The sequence below is a fragment of the Mixophyes fleayi genome, chromosome 2 (assembly GCF_038048845.1).
Source record: "Mixophyes fleayi isolate aMixFle1 chromosome 2, aMixFle1.hap1, whole genome shotgun sequence".
Classification (NCBI taxonomy): domain Eukaryota; kingdom Metazoa; phylum Chordata; class Amphibia; order Anura; family Limnodynastidae; genus Mixophyes; species Mixophyes fleayi.
Window position 1 is genome coordinate 322,190,757 of NC_134403.1, and position 18,169 is coordinate 322,208,925.

Genomic DNA, 18,169 nt, shown 5'->3' on the forward strand with positions numbered 1-18,169 from the left:
ACACTGGAGGAAAGCAGGAAGCCACAGACTATGTGTTAGATAGTGGAAGGAACAGCATCTTCCAAGAAAATAGTGATGTGAGGCTCCTGCCACACTAGTGTGTGGCAGGAGCCTCACTTTTGTGATATCAAAAGTATATGTATATGAATCAGTTTACACGTTAAACTGGATTTTAAAAAGCTACCAAAGGTAGGGTTAGTAGAGGAAGCAAATGTAGGGTTATGGTAAAAGTGGAGGAAATGAAAATGGGGTGTGAGTGGTGAGGAGTTAAGGAATGGAATCCATGAGATTGAAGAAAAGAAAGGAGATAAGGGATGAATAGCAGAGACTTAAGCTGGGTACACACTATAGAGTTTTCCACCAACTTTTTATGCCAATCGATTTTGCATCCAATGGATGGTCCGATCGCTCGGTCCATGGACTGCATACACACTAGCCTTGTTTTAGACGATAAAGGGAAAAATGGCCGTCCCATTAACTACTTTTTACAGCCATTTTGTCGTGAGCAATGATTGTAATTTCGTACACACTGAAGCAACATCGGTCGGAAACTTATACACACTACACAACGGAAACGAGATTGGAATGAAAATATTTAACGGTACTACCAACCAAATGAGGCGACAATCGTCCATTTGGGCAGACTTTCGACCATCGTGTCACTGCACACACTGACCCAACTTTTGAACGAGCGGTTGTATGTCAGCTGGTTGAGCCGATTATTGGACAAAAACCCTGTAGTGTGTAGCCAGCTTTACATTGAATAAATAGTGATAGGAAGAAAAGACATGAGGACCTGAGGGTTAAGAGGGGAGCACTAAATCAGTGTGCAACATTTAGGAGGGAACATCTTACATGTACACATCACTTGTACCAAATGCATGCAAGAGAATAGTGATTTAGGATTACAAATATTGTAAATGTAATTGAGTCTGTTGGGTGTTGAACTATAGTAAGTGTATGACTGCATGAAACATTACATCAAACATTTACAACAGCTAATCATAATCCCTACAGTATGACCTTGTAGTGTTGAGTAATGTAATTATTAGAAAGTATGCCTTGCTTGTGACATCATTTATATTTGTGAGGGGGTTCTAGGGAATGTTTACAAGGGCTCTTTGGGCTAGAAGCCACCGCTTTACAGATCACCATCCCCATGTTTATCATGAAGAAAATATTTTCTATGCTGCTATTTGACAATAAAAAAATAAGGATGTGTTAAAAGATTCATTAGTCTCCTAAGTAGATTTTGGCTGGTTCAGGGTCACTGATTTTGTGAATTTCTGAAAAACTGGGTTAAGTGTGTATCTACAAAATAAATGCTATTCTCCAATCTCTATACTATAATATCTATAATGAAGTGCATTTATAATTTCAACTCGAGACACAAACTGCAAATCAAACTCTAACACAAATCTTATAACATATAATGTGATATATAATATTTTTTTTTAGTACCATTTAGGCTTCATATTATTTAATGTACCTACAGAGCTATAGAGCCCTTTACTGAGTGGGATTGAGTATATTATGGCACACACATTTTGTGCTGTAAATGCACAACAATATAAAATATGAGTATGTTTTTTAGCACTTTGAGGGTTTTTCAGTAATATAAAGTCCATTATTCCATATTTGCTTGGGTAGAGGATCCGAGTGATGGATCCCTTTGTACTAGAGAGGAGTCACATTTTCAAAACTGTCCTGAAAAATGTTTGTTCAGATTCTGATTCATTTAGTACGTTTCAGTCGTGATTTTTTTTCCACTTTGCCTAGCTCAAACCTGATTGGATGACCACAGCTGAAAATCTCTCCTTATATGTGACTCACATATGCCAAGAATCTATGGCTATTCACTTATCATATATACATTATATATACATTATCATTATTATTTAAAGTAATACAATTTATTTGTACAAACCAACACAGTATTACAGCCACTTGCAATGCCAATCATAGTAATCTACAGAAGTAATAGGAAAATGATACATTTCCATAGAATGAGTCATTTACTCTGCTCTTGAAAGCTGGTCGACCTGGCTTATTGTCATCTCATAATTTCATTATCTCCCCATGGAGAGGATATAACTTAAGAAGATGAAAGTTCTATTCTAGAATTCAGAATCGAGATAGAGATATGGCCTCTAACCCCCCCTCCAACCACCACCACCAACAACAAAAGGGGACATGGCCATGTCACATTAGGGTCTTGATGGGGATGTGACCATATCGCCTCTCCGTGCCTGTGAGTGGTACACACATTCTGGCACTCCGGACAAAAGCCCCGACTAGCAGGACAGTCCACTAGATTCGGGACTCTCTCACCTACATCAGAATAGTTAGGAGGTGTGCATATATGGATGTATATAGAAGTGCTATTCTGTACTAGCGGCGCGTGACTTCCAGATTTCCAGGTGAACAGGGGTATTAATGAGTAACTAAATTATTCTAAAATATCCACACTTCTTACGATTCACTTATCATTCTGTGAGGACAATTGGAAATATGCATAGTAGAGGGGGACAGAGCTAAGCATTACGATAGCATAGGAAACTTCAAAGGATTTATTAATAAGCAGCATTTATAGGTTTCTAGGCATTCTTACCTCTGCAATATTTTATGGGCATCTTTCTACCATTATATGAAATACACGACTGTTGCAAAGATAAAATTCCAGGCATATGTTACAGCTCTTTTCCATTTGAAAAAAAAGACCTGAAATTGGACCCGTTGGTATAAAACATTGACCTTCTCTGCTGTATGAGACATTGCTAAAAATATTCTTCAGATACATATTGGGAATGCTGGGGATTTTTTACTTTCTTTTCATTGTATGATGCTGTTCCAAAAATTGTGCATGTAACTAGTGTATACGATTTTTCTATTCTTCTCTTTAGATAATAAATGAGATGAGCAGGTTTCCAAAATATAATATTTCTATTTTTTCTTAAAAAGATATTATGCATATATACAGCCATACTGGACGAAGCAGACATACACCCAGGGTCTTAAATGCCAATTGACAATCTATATTTGATTAAGTCATTTTTTTTATAGAAAATGTTGCTCATTATTACTTTAAAACACACCTTCCCAGCTTACATCACTGCTGGCACTCCAAGGAGTACATTTACTAAACTGCGGGTTTGGACAAAGGGAGATGTTGCCTATACCAACCAATCAGATTCTAGCTGTCATTTATTTAGTGCATTCTACAAAATGACAGCTAGAATCTGATTGGTTGCTATAGGCAACATCTCCACTTTTTCAAACCCGCAGTTTAGTAAATCTAGCCCTAAGTCTCTATCATTAAAGTGACATGTTCTTGGAGGGGCCTTTTGGAAGGGTCGTCTTGACCTTATCTAGAGCCAATATTTCTTTGGCCTTATCCGGCCATTATATAACTTGTTGTTTTGTTCTTAAATTGTGCAATACATGTTTTTTTCCGTTCTCTTAAAAGCACAGAAACAAAATTCAAGTTCATTGGTTCATTCTATTGAACTAATTGGTAATATAGGGTTTTTGTTAATTATTACTTCGACACTAGCTTCAATTATTTTATTTAATTCTATAAATTGTACTTCCATGCTTAGTTGTAATAACACCCTGATGTAGGTGGGATTACCACCGAAACATTTATGTGAAAAAACAATACATATTTTTACATAATAGAAGACAAGTGTGTAGGTTGCATACTTTACCTGTAACCAGGTACAGTCATTGATGTGTGAAATCAAAACATCACATAACCTCACAAAATGTTACTATTTAAAAACAGTGCTATGCAATAAGACGTTGTGGATAATGCTTACACGTTAGTGGTGCTTTAAGGCGTTAACATTATCATTTTTAACACAATAGGGACATTTTCATTAAAAACTGAATTTCCAGGTTTTTCACAAATTAATTTGCTTTTTTTTTCTTTTACAGCCGAATAAACGAATCACTTTGTTTTTTTGGTGTTGTTTTTTTTTTAACTATATGTATATTGGCATGTTATAAAATTGAGGGGTATCATTTAAACGCATGTGAATAAATTGTGGATTACTTATCAGTGAAAAAGTGGTGCTCTCATTGTTTTGTGAAGTGTCATTCAATATACATTTTACATTATACTTTTTCGAGCACAGTGAGTCTCACAATCAGCCCTCTACACCGCTCCTCCCCCCAGACGCATTGTGATTATGGATAAATCTGTCAGCCATAAGCATAATTATGAAAACATAGAGTGAGATATCTTTTTAGACAATCTAGATCATTGATCAGGTCTAATGTAAAAACACAAACGAGGGTTGATTACAAGGCGCAATAAAATAGTTTGGCATATTGTTTGTGTGTGTGGTGTCTGGTTTAATGTAATGCTCATAAATTGTTTAACATCTGAATGTGGAAGTTCCGTTATCCATGTGCTCAGATACTGCTTAGATACATTGCACAATCATTGCATATAAATAAAACATATGTTTTAACAATTCAAGTGCATAATTTCAGAAATAATGCTGCCCTTATGGACAGCCCCAAATTTGCGTAGATATGCCCATGATCCTGCGCAAAATGTGCCCCCTACCAAGGCATATCATCATGCTACACAAGTGTGTGCACCACTGGATAAAATCAACGGGCTGAGTCATTTAGGAGAGCAAAGCAAAAAAAATTAGTAACTTTGCATCTTGGCAAAACCATGTTGCATTGGAGGGGGAGGTAAGTTTAAAATGTGGGGTCAGATATATAGTTGGGGTTAGGGCATGTCCCAGATCAACTTTAAATTTCAGTCTAAAAATAAAGTTATCAAATATGTGTGTGCTACATGACAAAACAGCCAGTATTTTCTTTTTGTGCAAAATAATAAACTAATTTGCACCCCTTGCATTGTAACATGGATTGTCCAGGATCAAATTTACTCCTTACTCTCCTTAATGACTCAGGTCCAACATGTACAAAATCAGTAGTGTTATATCATGATAGCTTTTGCTGTAATTTTACATTGTGCTTTCTGTTTGTAAATAATCACCATATCTGTAATAGACCAGCAAATTATATTTGTATAATACACAAGTGACATTAAAGTATAATTTTAAAATCTTTATAAATGGTGAGTTCTGATGTCATCATTTAAAATTTTAAGTCTAATTAAGCTGTCATATAATATGCTTATAATTCAATGTAGGGGGTACTTATACCATATGCATTGCATATACATAAGTTTTTATTAAGTTATTATTTGTAGTAGTGATACTTCTTGCAATGAGAGCACTCTTGTTTCACTTAACTGGTATGTTTTTTTATACCTATGTCTTCCGTGAAGGAATATTATAATTATACTGATATGATATTGCAGCATGCCTCCAGGGAAAGAATATTAAAATAATGTTATTAGTGTTATCTATCCCTCAATATCTTCACCCCAAGCAGCACAATTGAAATTTTGTTTGTGATCAGAGAAAAGCAGTTTTGAAAATGAAAGTAACAAAAGTAATTGAAAAGGTGTTACCTGTATCACCTGATGTCCATGGGGAGCCTCCGCCTTCACAATCTCCTCTGTAGTATTTTATTAAAGGTATGTCCTAAATCAGTTTTGTGCAGTGAAGTGTTGGCAACTTTTTTCCCATGTGGACAGAGCAATTGAGTGGGCCGATGTACTGCAGCAACATCATGCATGGTTATATTAATAGACATCTATGGAAAGGTAGCAGCGGTTACATCCAATGAGGTTCCAGCAACAGCGCTCTCCTGCAGCTTGACTATAGCCAGTGAGAGAACACTACATATCTATCTCCACATAATGACAAAGTGTCATTCTATAGATGCTGCCAATTTATGATCCAGGACCCCGATATAACTAATTTCTCCCTTAAATTTTTGTCAGCCCTTATCTGTTATATTACTGGCCTGTGTAATATTACTGGCCTGATGAGCAAATGGCATCCTGTCATCTCCCGTCCAGCCTGTTTTTGTTATATATAATTACAGAAGTGCTTTTGTCTCTCGTCTCGGAAGAGGTAAAATAACTTTCCTTTGTCAATACAGCCACTATTAACCCATCATCCTAAAATGTATACTTGCTTTTAATAGAGATTATATTTAAATGAACTACAGTACCTTTAAAACGTAGTAACCAATCCTTGCAGTTCTTGCGTGACTTTAGACTAGGGATAGGCAACCTTTGGCAGACATAGTTAAAGGTCTAGAAGAACTGCTCACACGGTTTAGACCAGGGGTGGGCAAACCTGTCCTCAAGGGCCATATCCAGTTCATGTTTTTAGGATTTCTGTCTGTAGAAACAGGTGGGATAATTACTGACCCAGCCAAATAGATTAACACAGCTGTACATGATTAAAGAAATCCTAAAAACATGAACTGGATATGGCCCTTGAGGACAGGTTTGCCCACCCCTGGTGTAGGCTGTGTTCTCCAGTTTTCTAACGTATGAATTGTGAAAATTCTATTCTATCGTATGTCAAATAAAACCAAATTATATCCATGTTTTGGTACAGGTATACACATTTCATTGATTGTTCACCTAAATGGAAGATTTATACTATGCACTAGTATTACTATTACATTATTATTATTATTATTATTATTATTCGAGCATGGTAAAAAATATACTAATTTGACCACTAAGTTGCTGGGCTAAAGGTCAGATGGTCTACGCATTGGACGGTTAAATATCAAAGCTTTGGGTGAAGATATCTTTTAAATGTACTTTCTTTTAATGATCTGATCATTTTCATTTTTTAAAACATTTTTTTTGCACTTCTTTTTTCCCTCACCATTATTTCCCTAAAGCAGTCACTATTAACTACCACCACTTAGCAGGCAGTCGTTCTGTCTCTGTTGACGATGACGAGGAAGAAGAAGATAGGCTTCACGCCATGCTATCCATGATCTCCTCTCGGAACCTCACAGCTCCTAAAATGATGAAAGGTTTTTATCCAACTTCCCTCCTAAACCTCCCCACGTCTTGCTATAAAGAGACATTGTTTAAAGGCAATGTTTCCCATTCAAAGGATTGTGACAACTGTGCTGGCATTATCGGGCAGTCCTACCTTAGACACAGAGAGTAATCTCTCATTGTACAGCATTGGTGGTTTATTCTGCACTGCTAACACTGGGATATAACTGGTTATATAGATTGTATAAATGACTAGTCAGCGTATGCAGTGTATCTGTATGTTTCTGTGGAGGCAAAATAAATTAATATATAGTAGTCCACACAGAAACACTATATATTAGTCCTTGATAGTTGATAAAGTAAGGTATATGAGGAGTTTTAGGATATGTCCTTCACCTTTCCTGTCATGAGAGATAAGATTATAGACTAGAGTGTGGTGTGGCACCTTCTATATCTAAACTATAACTTAAACATTACTATTTTATTGAATATAAAATAAGAAAACAGCAGCATTTTACTTTTTTTATATAAAAAAATATGATTATATTTATAATAATAATATATTACATTTTATGATAGAATATATCATATTATTTTGTTATGGTAATCCTTTTTAAACCAGCATTTCCACTTAGAAGGTTTTTTTCATCTTTAAATTGCAAGTACCTTGTACGAATGCATCAATTTTATTATCTGTCTTCATACTAATTATTATCTACTTTTCAAATTTCTCGTGAGGGCGGACATCTATGGCTGCCACTCACAAAGACAAACTTCACAGCTCACAGCATGTCATGACTCACTGCATCATGTGCCATGTGACTGTGGTTGCCATGATAGCCACATGACACCACAAACCCTAGAGAATTAACTATAGCCTGCCTCAATTATTTATGTGAAAAACCCCTCACTTTTTTCATGGGATTGCTGCTTTAAATTAGAGAAGAAAATTAAAATAATAAAACATTATATGGCATTGCTGTTTATTTAATTGCAGGCATCTATCTTGCTTATGTTAAGCAATTAGTGCTGATACTAATCCTTAGAAGGTTGTTAACTGCGGAGATCTTGATCAGTCCAAGCAACAATGACACCTGCAGGTTAAAAAAAAACAGATATAGCCAAATTCTAAAAAGGAGGAACATCTTTAAAAATCATACATCTTATGCTTTGTTTTACTAAACAGCAGAGTTTAATTAGATTTAGCTTCACACAACATGTTAAATATTGTATCTTGTGGGTATCTTTCCTTTAAGTATGTTAGGTTTTATCTTATTATACTACGAGTTTTACTGTATGACAAAAAACATTGTCATTTTCTTTCTAAAAAAAATCATATATATTTAAGGTTATAATTATGTTTGCACATAAAGAAGAGTTGTGTGTATTTTAAACACACCAGTTAAAGTACAACAACCTGTTTTTTAAGCTGCTTGATCTGGAAGTTATAGTGCTAAGAAATGAACTTGTCCACCGTGCAGGGTTACATAGAACAGTAGATTCTAATTATAACATTGTGCTCCCTTAAGATACAGTTAACTCTTTCATTTCCAGATTGCTCAGGAAAAGTTTAATATACAAATTGTTAAAATACTAACATATTTTAGCCTATATTTATCAGGCATACACAAGAATCAACCATGTTATTTAGAAATACATAGTTACTATCCGTTTATTTTTATTTTCAGTAAACAATGATTAACTCAGTGCCCACATGATAAGTCTCTAGCGTCTTCATTATTATAAGCTTGATATATTACAAGTGCAAAATAAATTTCATTCAATTAATATCGGAATTATACTTAAATAAATTTGCAATCACATTGTAATTTTTTTAGTAATGTGGTTCCCAGATTATAGAAAATATACTATGTATAAGGATAGGGACACTTTCATATTGGTTCATGCCTCCCTCTGTCCCACACTATGTAATGTACATGGCCAGAAGTGCTGACATGATTACGGGGCTCTGTGTATTCTCTCTGGCAGTGGCAATGGTTAATCAGAGTTAGAAAAAAAAAACAGTTTCTCTCAAGGCTTCCAGTCTCCACAATCTTCTGCCTGTTGCCAGAGTTACACAGTTTAATAGTGCTGTGATGTCATGAAACATTGGGTTTCATGGCCATATCTTGGTGGTGAAAATAATTTCCCCAACCATCACATTAAATTGAAAAGTAATACATGCAGAACGTTATATAGTTCTAGTAAAAGTCTCTATGGTATATTATATAATGAATATTTATATAAGCATATTTATATACTTATATTCAAGTAACTATTCAAAAAGGTATTTTAGTTATTATATATCCACCTCATTTATTCTTATTTTTCCTCGGTTTTCATTTTTATCTGGAAAATAGTTATACAATAGCTCTAATTCTAGTGATTAAATAATTATACATATTTTTATTATAAAATCTTATATTCAGTTCTCACTGAATCTAATTGAAAGAGTTTTGAGGGTTTACCTACTTTTTTTTCTATATTCTTTTTATTATTTTATTAAATCTAGTGCAGAACAGTCTGAACTGACATTAACGTGGACTAAACTTCACGTAAATCGTGATGTGACTTATACTTCTCAGTCACATTGTACCCAGTCCAGGCCGTTAGCTCATAGTTAAATAATATATGTGAGGAATAAAACTTGCCCAAGTATCAAATCAGAAGTTATGCAACATTACAGTTTCTATGCCAAAGAGAAAACATACATCTTAAAAAGCAATCATGTCAAATTAAAATAGTAGAACACAAGCACATTTTAGGTAAGAACATGTTTAAGAAGAATTGGTTGCCCACATTGAATGAAATAGCTAAATAAAATAATTATAATTATAATGCACTGACAGCAGACTTTTGAACTGCAAGAATTATTATGTAAATTTGACTAATATAATGTTTTGTGGTGTTGGACAGAAACAGACCAAAGGTCGTTTATGCAGACTAAATATCTGTTTGGTAATATGGGATATGTATTCAGACTAAACCACCAAGTGTTTGGCTTGCAACCTTATTTTAGTTTTGAAATAATTACTGCACATATTTGCTTTATTTGTAAAAGTAAGAACTGTATCAGAGAACACATGACCTTCATTGTATATACTTATCATTCTACCTGCCTTGCACACATATAAGATCCATCATGGAAATAATTCTGTTGTATACATTGTGTCCTGCCTCCCGATAATGACATCACTGTTGTTACAGGGTTTGCTTGCCCTTGTCTGCTGGTGTTTGCAACATGCTCGACCTTTGCATGTGGCCAATTTTGCAGCTATCCAAACAAATGATGAATGGAACAAAATAATGAGGATGCTGTTCACTTATAATTCTTCAACGACTCCGGTACCTTTCATCTGGATCTTTAGGTTCTGTGGGGTTCTGATATTCCAATTTGTAATATTTTATTTTTATAATTTTTTTTTTTTCCATGTGGTTACTATTTTTTTTTTCTATAAATATATATATATATTTTTTTTTTACTTGGGCCCATGCAAACATTACAATTAATGGTAATAACTTAATACAAACATTTGTGGCATATGGTGGGGTTAATCTTCTTTGATACATTTAATCTATAATTTTATATAGTAAAAAGCTGCAATACAATTTTGGCCATCCAGCTCCCTCCCTGAAGAATTAAGGTGAAGAGCATTTTTTCATTAAAATTTGGCTTTCCTTAGCAATTTTCTTTTTTTTTTTCTTTTTTTTTTTATACCTGTTGGCATGTTCTTGCGTTGCTGTGAATTGTTTGCCTGCCTAAAGAAAATCCTTTCCCTCTGACAAATAGAAATACCTGTAGTAAATTTAAAGTGGCTGTCTAGCATATGTGATTTTGCCTAATACCCAAATTTATGTAAATATACAAAATAACATCAATATATTATTGGGCAGATCTTAACAAAAAAATAAAGGAGAAGGGGTGACGTTCACATACTTACATTTTTTATTTCGCTGCCACAGATAGTTTACCAAATTTACTCTTTGCATCCGGTCCTTGATTTGATGAATGAACCCCCTACTTTATCCCCCCCATGTGTTCCTTGTCATGTTCTTCTTGCACATGTGCTGAATTATTATTTTTTAAGTCTTGCTTGCGGTGAGGCCTATGATTTAGACCTCTTAACATGGCTTGCTTCCCTGCAGAACTGTATAGTCTGTGTTGTCATCTTATTTGCTCCCACTGGTCTGAAAAGCTTAAGCACTGATCTGAAGCATGTGTCATGTTTTTTGGTAACCTAATTCATGTCATGGGGAGAGCTGAAAGGCCTAATGTCTAAAATATGTTTAACACTGAAGTATGAGTGGGAAAAAGGAAATTCAAAGTTCTCCCTGGTTTAGTGAACGCAATCTGTATAAACTTAATTTGATTAAACTTGTGTCAAAAATAAAGTCCTCTTTACACCAATGAAGAGCATACAGTATTTTTAAACAATTAAATGAAACCTCTATATATTTTTTACAAGTGGTTCCTTGTGTAATAAAAATAATGGTACTGAAAACAATGCTTGACTAATTTAGAAGTGACAGTGTTAGGGGTCTATTTATCAAACCTTCTAACCAATCAGAATCTGGCTATCACTTATTTAGTACATTCTAGATAAATGATTGCTAGAACATGATTAGTTGCTATGGGCAACTCTTCCACGGCTTGATAAATACACCCCTTAGTTTATAATTATGCTTTTATATTGGTGCTGGTTTTGAATGATTTTGATGGTGGTATTACCTTAATGTTATTTCCCTATATATGACCTGGTTAATCATGAGTGCACAATACCAAATAATCACATTTTCAGATCCACTATATCAATTAGAGTCCATCTCCTTACTCTATATTGTAGCATTCTATACATTATAGTTTCTGTCAGGAAATGTTTTGTTCAACACATTACAGCCCCATATGCAATCAATATCTTTATTGTGGCTTGTGATTGGTCCTCCTGTTCACAATTCTGTTCGCCACTATTTAAGGGTGGTCGACTTAATGAATGTGCTGGTTCTGTTACATGCAGCCGTTTTTCCACAAGGCAAATGGAACAATAGTCGGATGAAGATTGCAAGCCTATGGTTTGATTCATTAATAATCATTGATAATAATCAAAAAGTAAGCAACAGTGTCCTCAATGTTGGAAACAGAAATAAAAAGATCAATGACTAATTGATCAATGAAACAGATTTATTAATGACAACTAAGAAGGTGACTTTAGCACTATTGATAAATTAATAAATAAATAAACAAAAAAAATAATGTTGGGTTTGTATTATGTTTTTTGTTGATCTATTTTTTGATGATGATCATCTCCATTAGTTGTATATCTTCATCAAAATTCTAAGCCCCTCCATCTGTTACATTATTTTCATTCTCTATATTACACTCTTGTACATAGAATGCAGACATGCTGTATTCTCAAGGCCTTGGAGACAAATTTAGTAATAAATCATTTCCTGAGAACCTGTCAGTTGAAGGAAAGTCTCAGTGAAAAGTTGTTTCTTCTATTCCACAACGGTTGAACAAATTTAATTCTTTACAGCTTACCAGCGCTGTAGGAAGACCCAAACATTGCAGACTTCTTCAAACATTGGATAGTCCCTCAAAGAGGTGCCACGTTGCGTCCAATCAAGTAATCATATAGGGTAAACTAGAGATCAAAGACTAAACATCTTCATCTGCACTGGATTGGTGCCACAGTGAGTCCTATGTCCATTAATTATTTCTAGCCAGTCACCACAAAAAAATCCTATTTCTTTCAGGATTTCATGTTACATTTTGCAAACATATCATCATCAGCTATTTATATAGCGCCACTAATTCCGCAGCGCTGTACGGAGAACTCATTCACATCAGTCCCTGCCCCATTGGAGCTTACAATCTAAATTCCCTAACATACACACACACATAGACAGACAGATAGACAGACAGACATATACAGTATTTTGTACTTTCTTATAATTCAGTGGATAAACATTCCATTTGTTTAACAGTTTTTATTTTATTTTTGCATACAAAGAACTTTTTTTGTGTAAAATACTATAATTTTTAGATTTTTGTAAACGTCACTTATGTTTTAGAATATGCAACACATTGAATATTACTATACTGCATTAATGAAGTATTATGTATATTGTCATCATCAACATTTTTAAACCACACAACTACTTTATTTACTGTAGCTTTCTGTTATGTTACAATTATATGATTCACTTAAAAACTAAAGGATATTCTCCTCTATTTTATGTCATATAAATTCAGCATTTTTTGACATTATTTTTATTTTTGTTTTTGTTTATTTCTTACTGGTACTGCAGGTCACCTTGGTAATTGCCATGAATAAAAGTGTTATTTATTGATTAGCTAATCGGCTGTTTCTGTTTCCTATATTAATGTCACTATTACTTCTATAATTATCCCTGTCTTTTCTCACTCTTCAGTGATCAGAGTCTCAATGATAGCACTACCCTATCTACTAGTATTCATTTTTATCTCTTTTTCATAGCAGGTATAATTTGTATTTTTCTACTTTCAGAATTAAGTATAAAAGTGAGCTGCTAAAGCCAATCTCAATACATAGGACCAAAATATTACCAGCCTCTAGATTGTGCTACTATCTCCCCCATCAAACAAAAATGATTACACCTACACCATACCAAATTAAAGATTCTAAATGTGTCCAGTATTTCTTAGTCAGATAAGCCTAATTTATATTTTGGCATGTCATCTTATATTAACCACATATTTTACATTAGTTCCCTTATATTTTGTACCTTTACTGAATGGCAAGATAAATTTGACACAGCTACGGATGACAGGTACATCACTGTTGAATGTTGGTCTGTGTCAATAGCCAAGAGTCATTCTAAACACGGAAATGTGTTGCATTCATTCTGTCCAATGTTTGATTGATATCTCTCCAGACTCCAGGGACGTGATAGAGATGCAAGGCTTTGGTGCTAATCTTTTGCCCTGGCAGCTTAATGAGTATTGCAGTCAGGGATCCTCCTGCTTATCCTGCTCCACAGGAAGTTCGCCATACGATATTCCCAGCTGCTGCAGCTGCGTCCATGATCGGTGAGAGCTGCCCTTAGTACCCTTCAATTATAGACCTTTAACAATTTTGCTCTTTGCTGAATGTGTTTATGAATGTATAATAAAGACTTATTATCACAAAGTGATATGTAAATGTTTGCATAAAGAAAGCAATTTTTTTAAAAGGTATTAAAATCTTCAATCTTCCCACTAAGTCTTGAAAGGTTATACTGTAATTTGACTCCATGACATATTAGACACCAGGTGATTGTGAACAATGGTCCACATTGGTTCCTGCTGCTACATAAGAGCTTGCCAGTTGGTTGATAGCCTGGCAGGGATGTAGCAGTCAGAGAAGGGTGCAGCACTCTACAGTGATGTAGAGATGCATCACTCTACAGTCAGACAGGAATGCATCACTCTACAGTCAGACAGGAATGCAGCACTCTACAGTCAGACAGGAATGCAGCACTCTACAGTCAGACAGGAATGCAGCACTCTACAGTCAGACAGGAATGCAGCACTCTACAGTCAGACAGGAATGCAGCACTCTACAGTCAGACAGGAATGCAGCACTCTACAGTCAATGAGAGACACCTAAACTTAGACTGAAGATTAAAGACACACTTTGGATAAAGCACCAAATTCATATGTGATATCAAATTCAAGGGTACAGATAACGCTGTAGCTTATTTTCACTTTCATTATATAGCAAGTAAATATTTGATTTTTTTATGCAAAATACAATGCGAGGAGATGGTTAATAATTGATATAATGCAAATATATTGATGACAATTTATTTCCCAATACAAAAGCCTGATGTTTGTTCTTATATAGCTCTTGCATGTCTGACTGTGAAGCCTTTGTCTACCTACAGGACCCCACTCAAATTATTGTGTGAAAACATGAAGAGACAGATTGTTTCCCGAGCTTTCTACGGATGTAAGTCAATATAGCTGATTGTCTTTACATATTTTAAAGTTGACTTATTGCCAATATAACATACTATTAAAAAGTTCCACAGTCTTAAATAAAGGTAGAATTTTTAACAAGTAAGGAAAGGGTTCACCTTTTCAGAAGCATGGGATAGCTATGCTCCTTCTCAAACTGGGCAGACTTATTGCTTTTAAGGCCCAGCGGGCCCGGTATTAAACAGACTCCTAATAGGAAGACGGAGTATGTTGTACTTCTGCCAGTGTAAATACTGTTTATATTGCATATAGACCCTTCACTCCCATGTTTCACTATCCTCACTCCTCTTCCTGTGCTGCTGTGATTGGTGTTCCTACACTTGGGTCTAATAAAGTTGCTGTTAATCTGCACACCCGTCTTCAGAGTCCTGGCTGCCCATTACCCTTCTCACTCAATATCATCATCATTACCATCATATAATCGCAGAGCAGGAGCCATCCTTTCTCCTTTTCAAGGTTCATCTCTGACACTGCACATGTTTCCTGCTGCCTCTTTTAGCATGAGACACAAACAGCAGTTTTCCATGGGTGCTATCACAGAGGGTGAGTTGTAAAATTATAGGATGACTCTGTATTGCTCAGGATGACTGTGTATTGTTCAGGGTGACTGTGTATTGCTCAGGGTGACTGTGTATTGCTCAGGATGACTGTGTATTGTTCAGAATGACTGTGTATTGCTCAGGGTGACTGTGTATTGCTCAGGATGACTGTGTATTCCTCAGGGTGACTGTATTGTTCAGGATGACTGCATATTGCTCAGGGTGACTGTGTATTGCTCAAGGTGACTGTGTATTGCTCAAGGTGACTGTGTATTGTTCAGGATTACTGTGTATTGCTCAAGGTAACTGTGTATTGTTCAGGATGACTGTGTATTGCTCAAGGTGACTGTGTATTGTTCAGGGTGACTATGTATTGCTCAGGGTGACTGTGTAATGCCCAGGATGACTGTGTATTGCTCAGGGTGACTGTGTATTGTTCAGGATGACTATGTATTGCTCAGGATGACTATGTATTGTTTAGGGTGACTGTGTATTGCTCAAGGTTACTGTGTATTGTTCAGGATGACTGTGTATTGCTCAAGGTGACTGTGTAATACTCAGGATGACTATGTATTGCTCAGGATGACTGTGTAATGCTCAGGATGACTATGTATTGTTCAGGATGACTGTGTATTGCTCAGGGTGACTGTGTATTGCTCAGGGTGACTGTGTAATGCTCAGGGTGACTGTGTATTGTTCAGGATGACTATGTATTGTTTAGGGTGACTGTGTAATGCTCAGGATGACTGTGTATTGCTCAGGGTGACTGTGTAATGCTCAGGGTGACTGTGTATTCCTCAAGGTGACTGTGTATTGTTCAGGATGACTGTGTATTGCTCAGGATGACTATGTATTGTTTAGGGTGACTGTGTAATGCTCAGGATAACTGTGTATTGCTCAGGATGACTGTGTATTACTCAGGATGACTGTGTAATGCTCAGGATGACTGTGTATTGCTCAAGATGACTGTCAGCCTCAATAGAGCTAGGAATCAATTTATTTGAGTTTCAGATGAAAAAATACCCTAAAAATGAAACAACTGTATACATGCACATATGGGGAATGGCTTCAAAATACAAAACTAAAAGTTAGCTTTTTACTTGTAAACATTATGTTTTACTAATATAATAGTTATGCTAGTATATATATAAACTCCTGTAAATAATATCTGAATAAACAGTGAGTTTTGCTTATCCGGTGACTGATGTCATCACTGTATTACACATTGAGAAAACTTTTGTATTATAAAGAATAATTCACCCCCCCCCCCCCCGTTGTAATTTATTACGTATATTAGAAGTCACCTTGGTTATCCGTGACCTGTAGAAAAGCACTTACCCTAGAACACACTTCTCAGTAACTTCTAAACTCCTTATAATTTGCAGTAGGGGATACTTTACTCACATATAAAAAAGGAATATGTCCACTCTTGTATGTGTCCCGGTTTTATAAACGATACTGAACATGCAGAAAATATTATTGTTCCTATGTATAGTTCAAAGCTATCTGTACTTACATGGTGCTACAAATTAGAAATGAAAAGTGCACTTACACAAATAATGTGCATAACATAACCATGTTACCATATTGACTATTGTGAAATAAATACTGTGTTTTATATGAAGTACTGGAGATGTTGTTTAACCACCAATAGTAGGAAAAAAAAAATTAAATTTTTAGAAAACAGAGCGATGTTTCAGCAACCAAACTGCTAATTGGAGTATTCATTTCCTGCCCCTTCTCTAAAGAGGACTCCACCTACACTAGTATATCGGTGGGCAATTCTCTACTGTGAAACTATTATTTGCTCAATCCAGCCAGGTCTAGTATTTACTGGGTCATTTCCACCCATGGGTGGATTATCTCCTCTCCACCTGCACTCATACATCATTACTGCATCATTACTGAAGCCATCCAGTAGGCAGCTCTGCTAATAGTAAACAGCCCTGGCTACAATTGGCCGATGGTGGAAGTCACAGAAGAGGGACCCCTACCGATGTACTGGTGGGGTACAAAAGATATTATTCCCTATTCACTACAATAGAATTTAGTAGGTATTCACCACAACACTTAGTTCTTGCAGAGCCTTAGTGCATTAACAAAATAAACACTCTCTTTATGATATCAACATTTCCAGGGTCAAACCTTCAAATTCCCTGACAGTTGAAAACGACATAGATAATATTTTCAGTTTATAGAATTTGTATTGTCTTTCATGCATACAAAACTAAACATGACATTGTATTATTTTACTAATTATCCTAAAGTTACTTTTAAGTACTAATTATATTAGTTATATCTTGTAACTCAATAATTATTATAATAATCAATGCTGAATCCATTAGGCTATATAAGCCATAGCTATAAAAACTGAACGTGTTAGGGGGGGAATAAATACATTGTACAGGGTTGCACTGGACAGCAGATGCACAATGCAGCCTTTCAGTTCTCTTTAGAGTAAGCATTTAACCCCCCTTTTTTCAGATCAAACAGTTTAGAGGAATCGTTTATAATTAATCATCTTAATATCAAAGTAATCATAATCCTCATAGCTCTAAAACCAAACTTGGTGCTTTAAAATGTGTCCCAATGGAGATGTAACCAGGGATCTGGTTCTCTTTTGCATATCTGGTGGGAATCCCCCATGTTGGAAACATTCTGGTCCTGGGTGGTGAGCATCACGCGGAAGCTGCTAGGTCAAAGCACATCGAACAGTCCGGTGTTCTGGCT

At 35.5% G+C, this 18,169-nt stretch overlaps 1 protein-coding gene across 2 annotated transcripts in view; it reads left to right on the forward strand.

The window, feature by feature from the left end:
* SGSM2 (small G protein signaling modulator 2) overlaps nucleotides 1-18,169 on the forward strand; it is a 293,928-nt gene that overhangs the window by 240,448 nt on the left and 35,311 nt on the right. Inside the window, exons 12-14 of one of the 2 annotated variants that reach the window (XM_075196760.1) lie at nucleotides 6,799-6,933; nucleotides 13,817-13,970; nucleotides 14,807-14,871. In XM_075196760.1, coding sequence (XP_075052861.1) covers nucleotides 6,799-6,933; nucleotides 13,817-13,970; nucleotides 14,807-14,871 — 354 coding nt within the window. The remainder of the gene's footprint in view (nucleotides 1-6,798; nucleotides 6,934-13,816; nucleotides 13,971-14,806; nucleotides 14,872-18,169) is intronic. The other variant, XM_075196759.1, reaches the window with a different exon arrangement.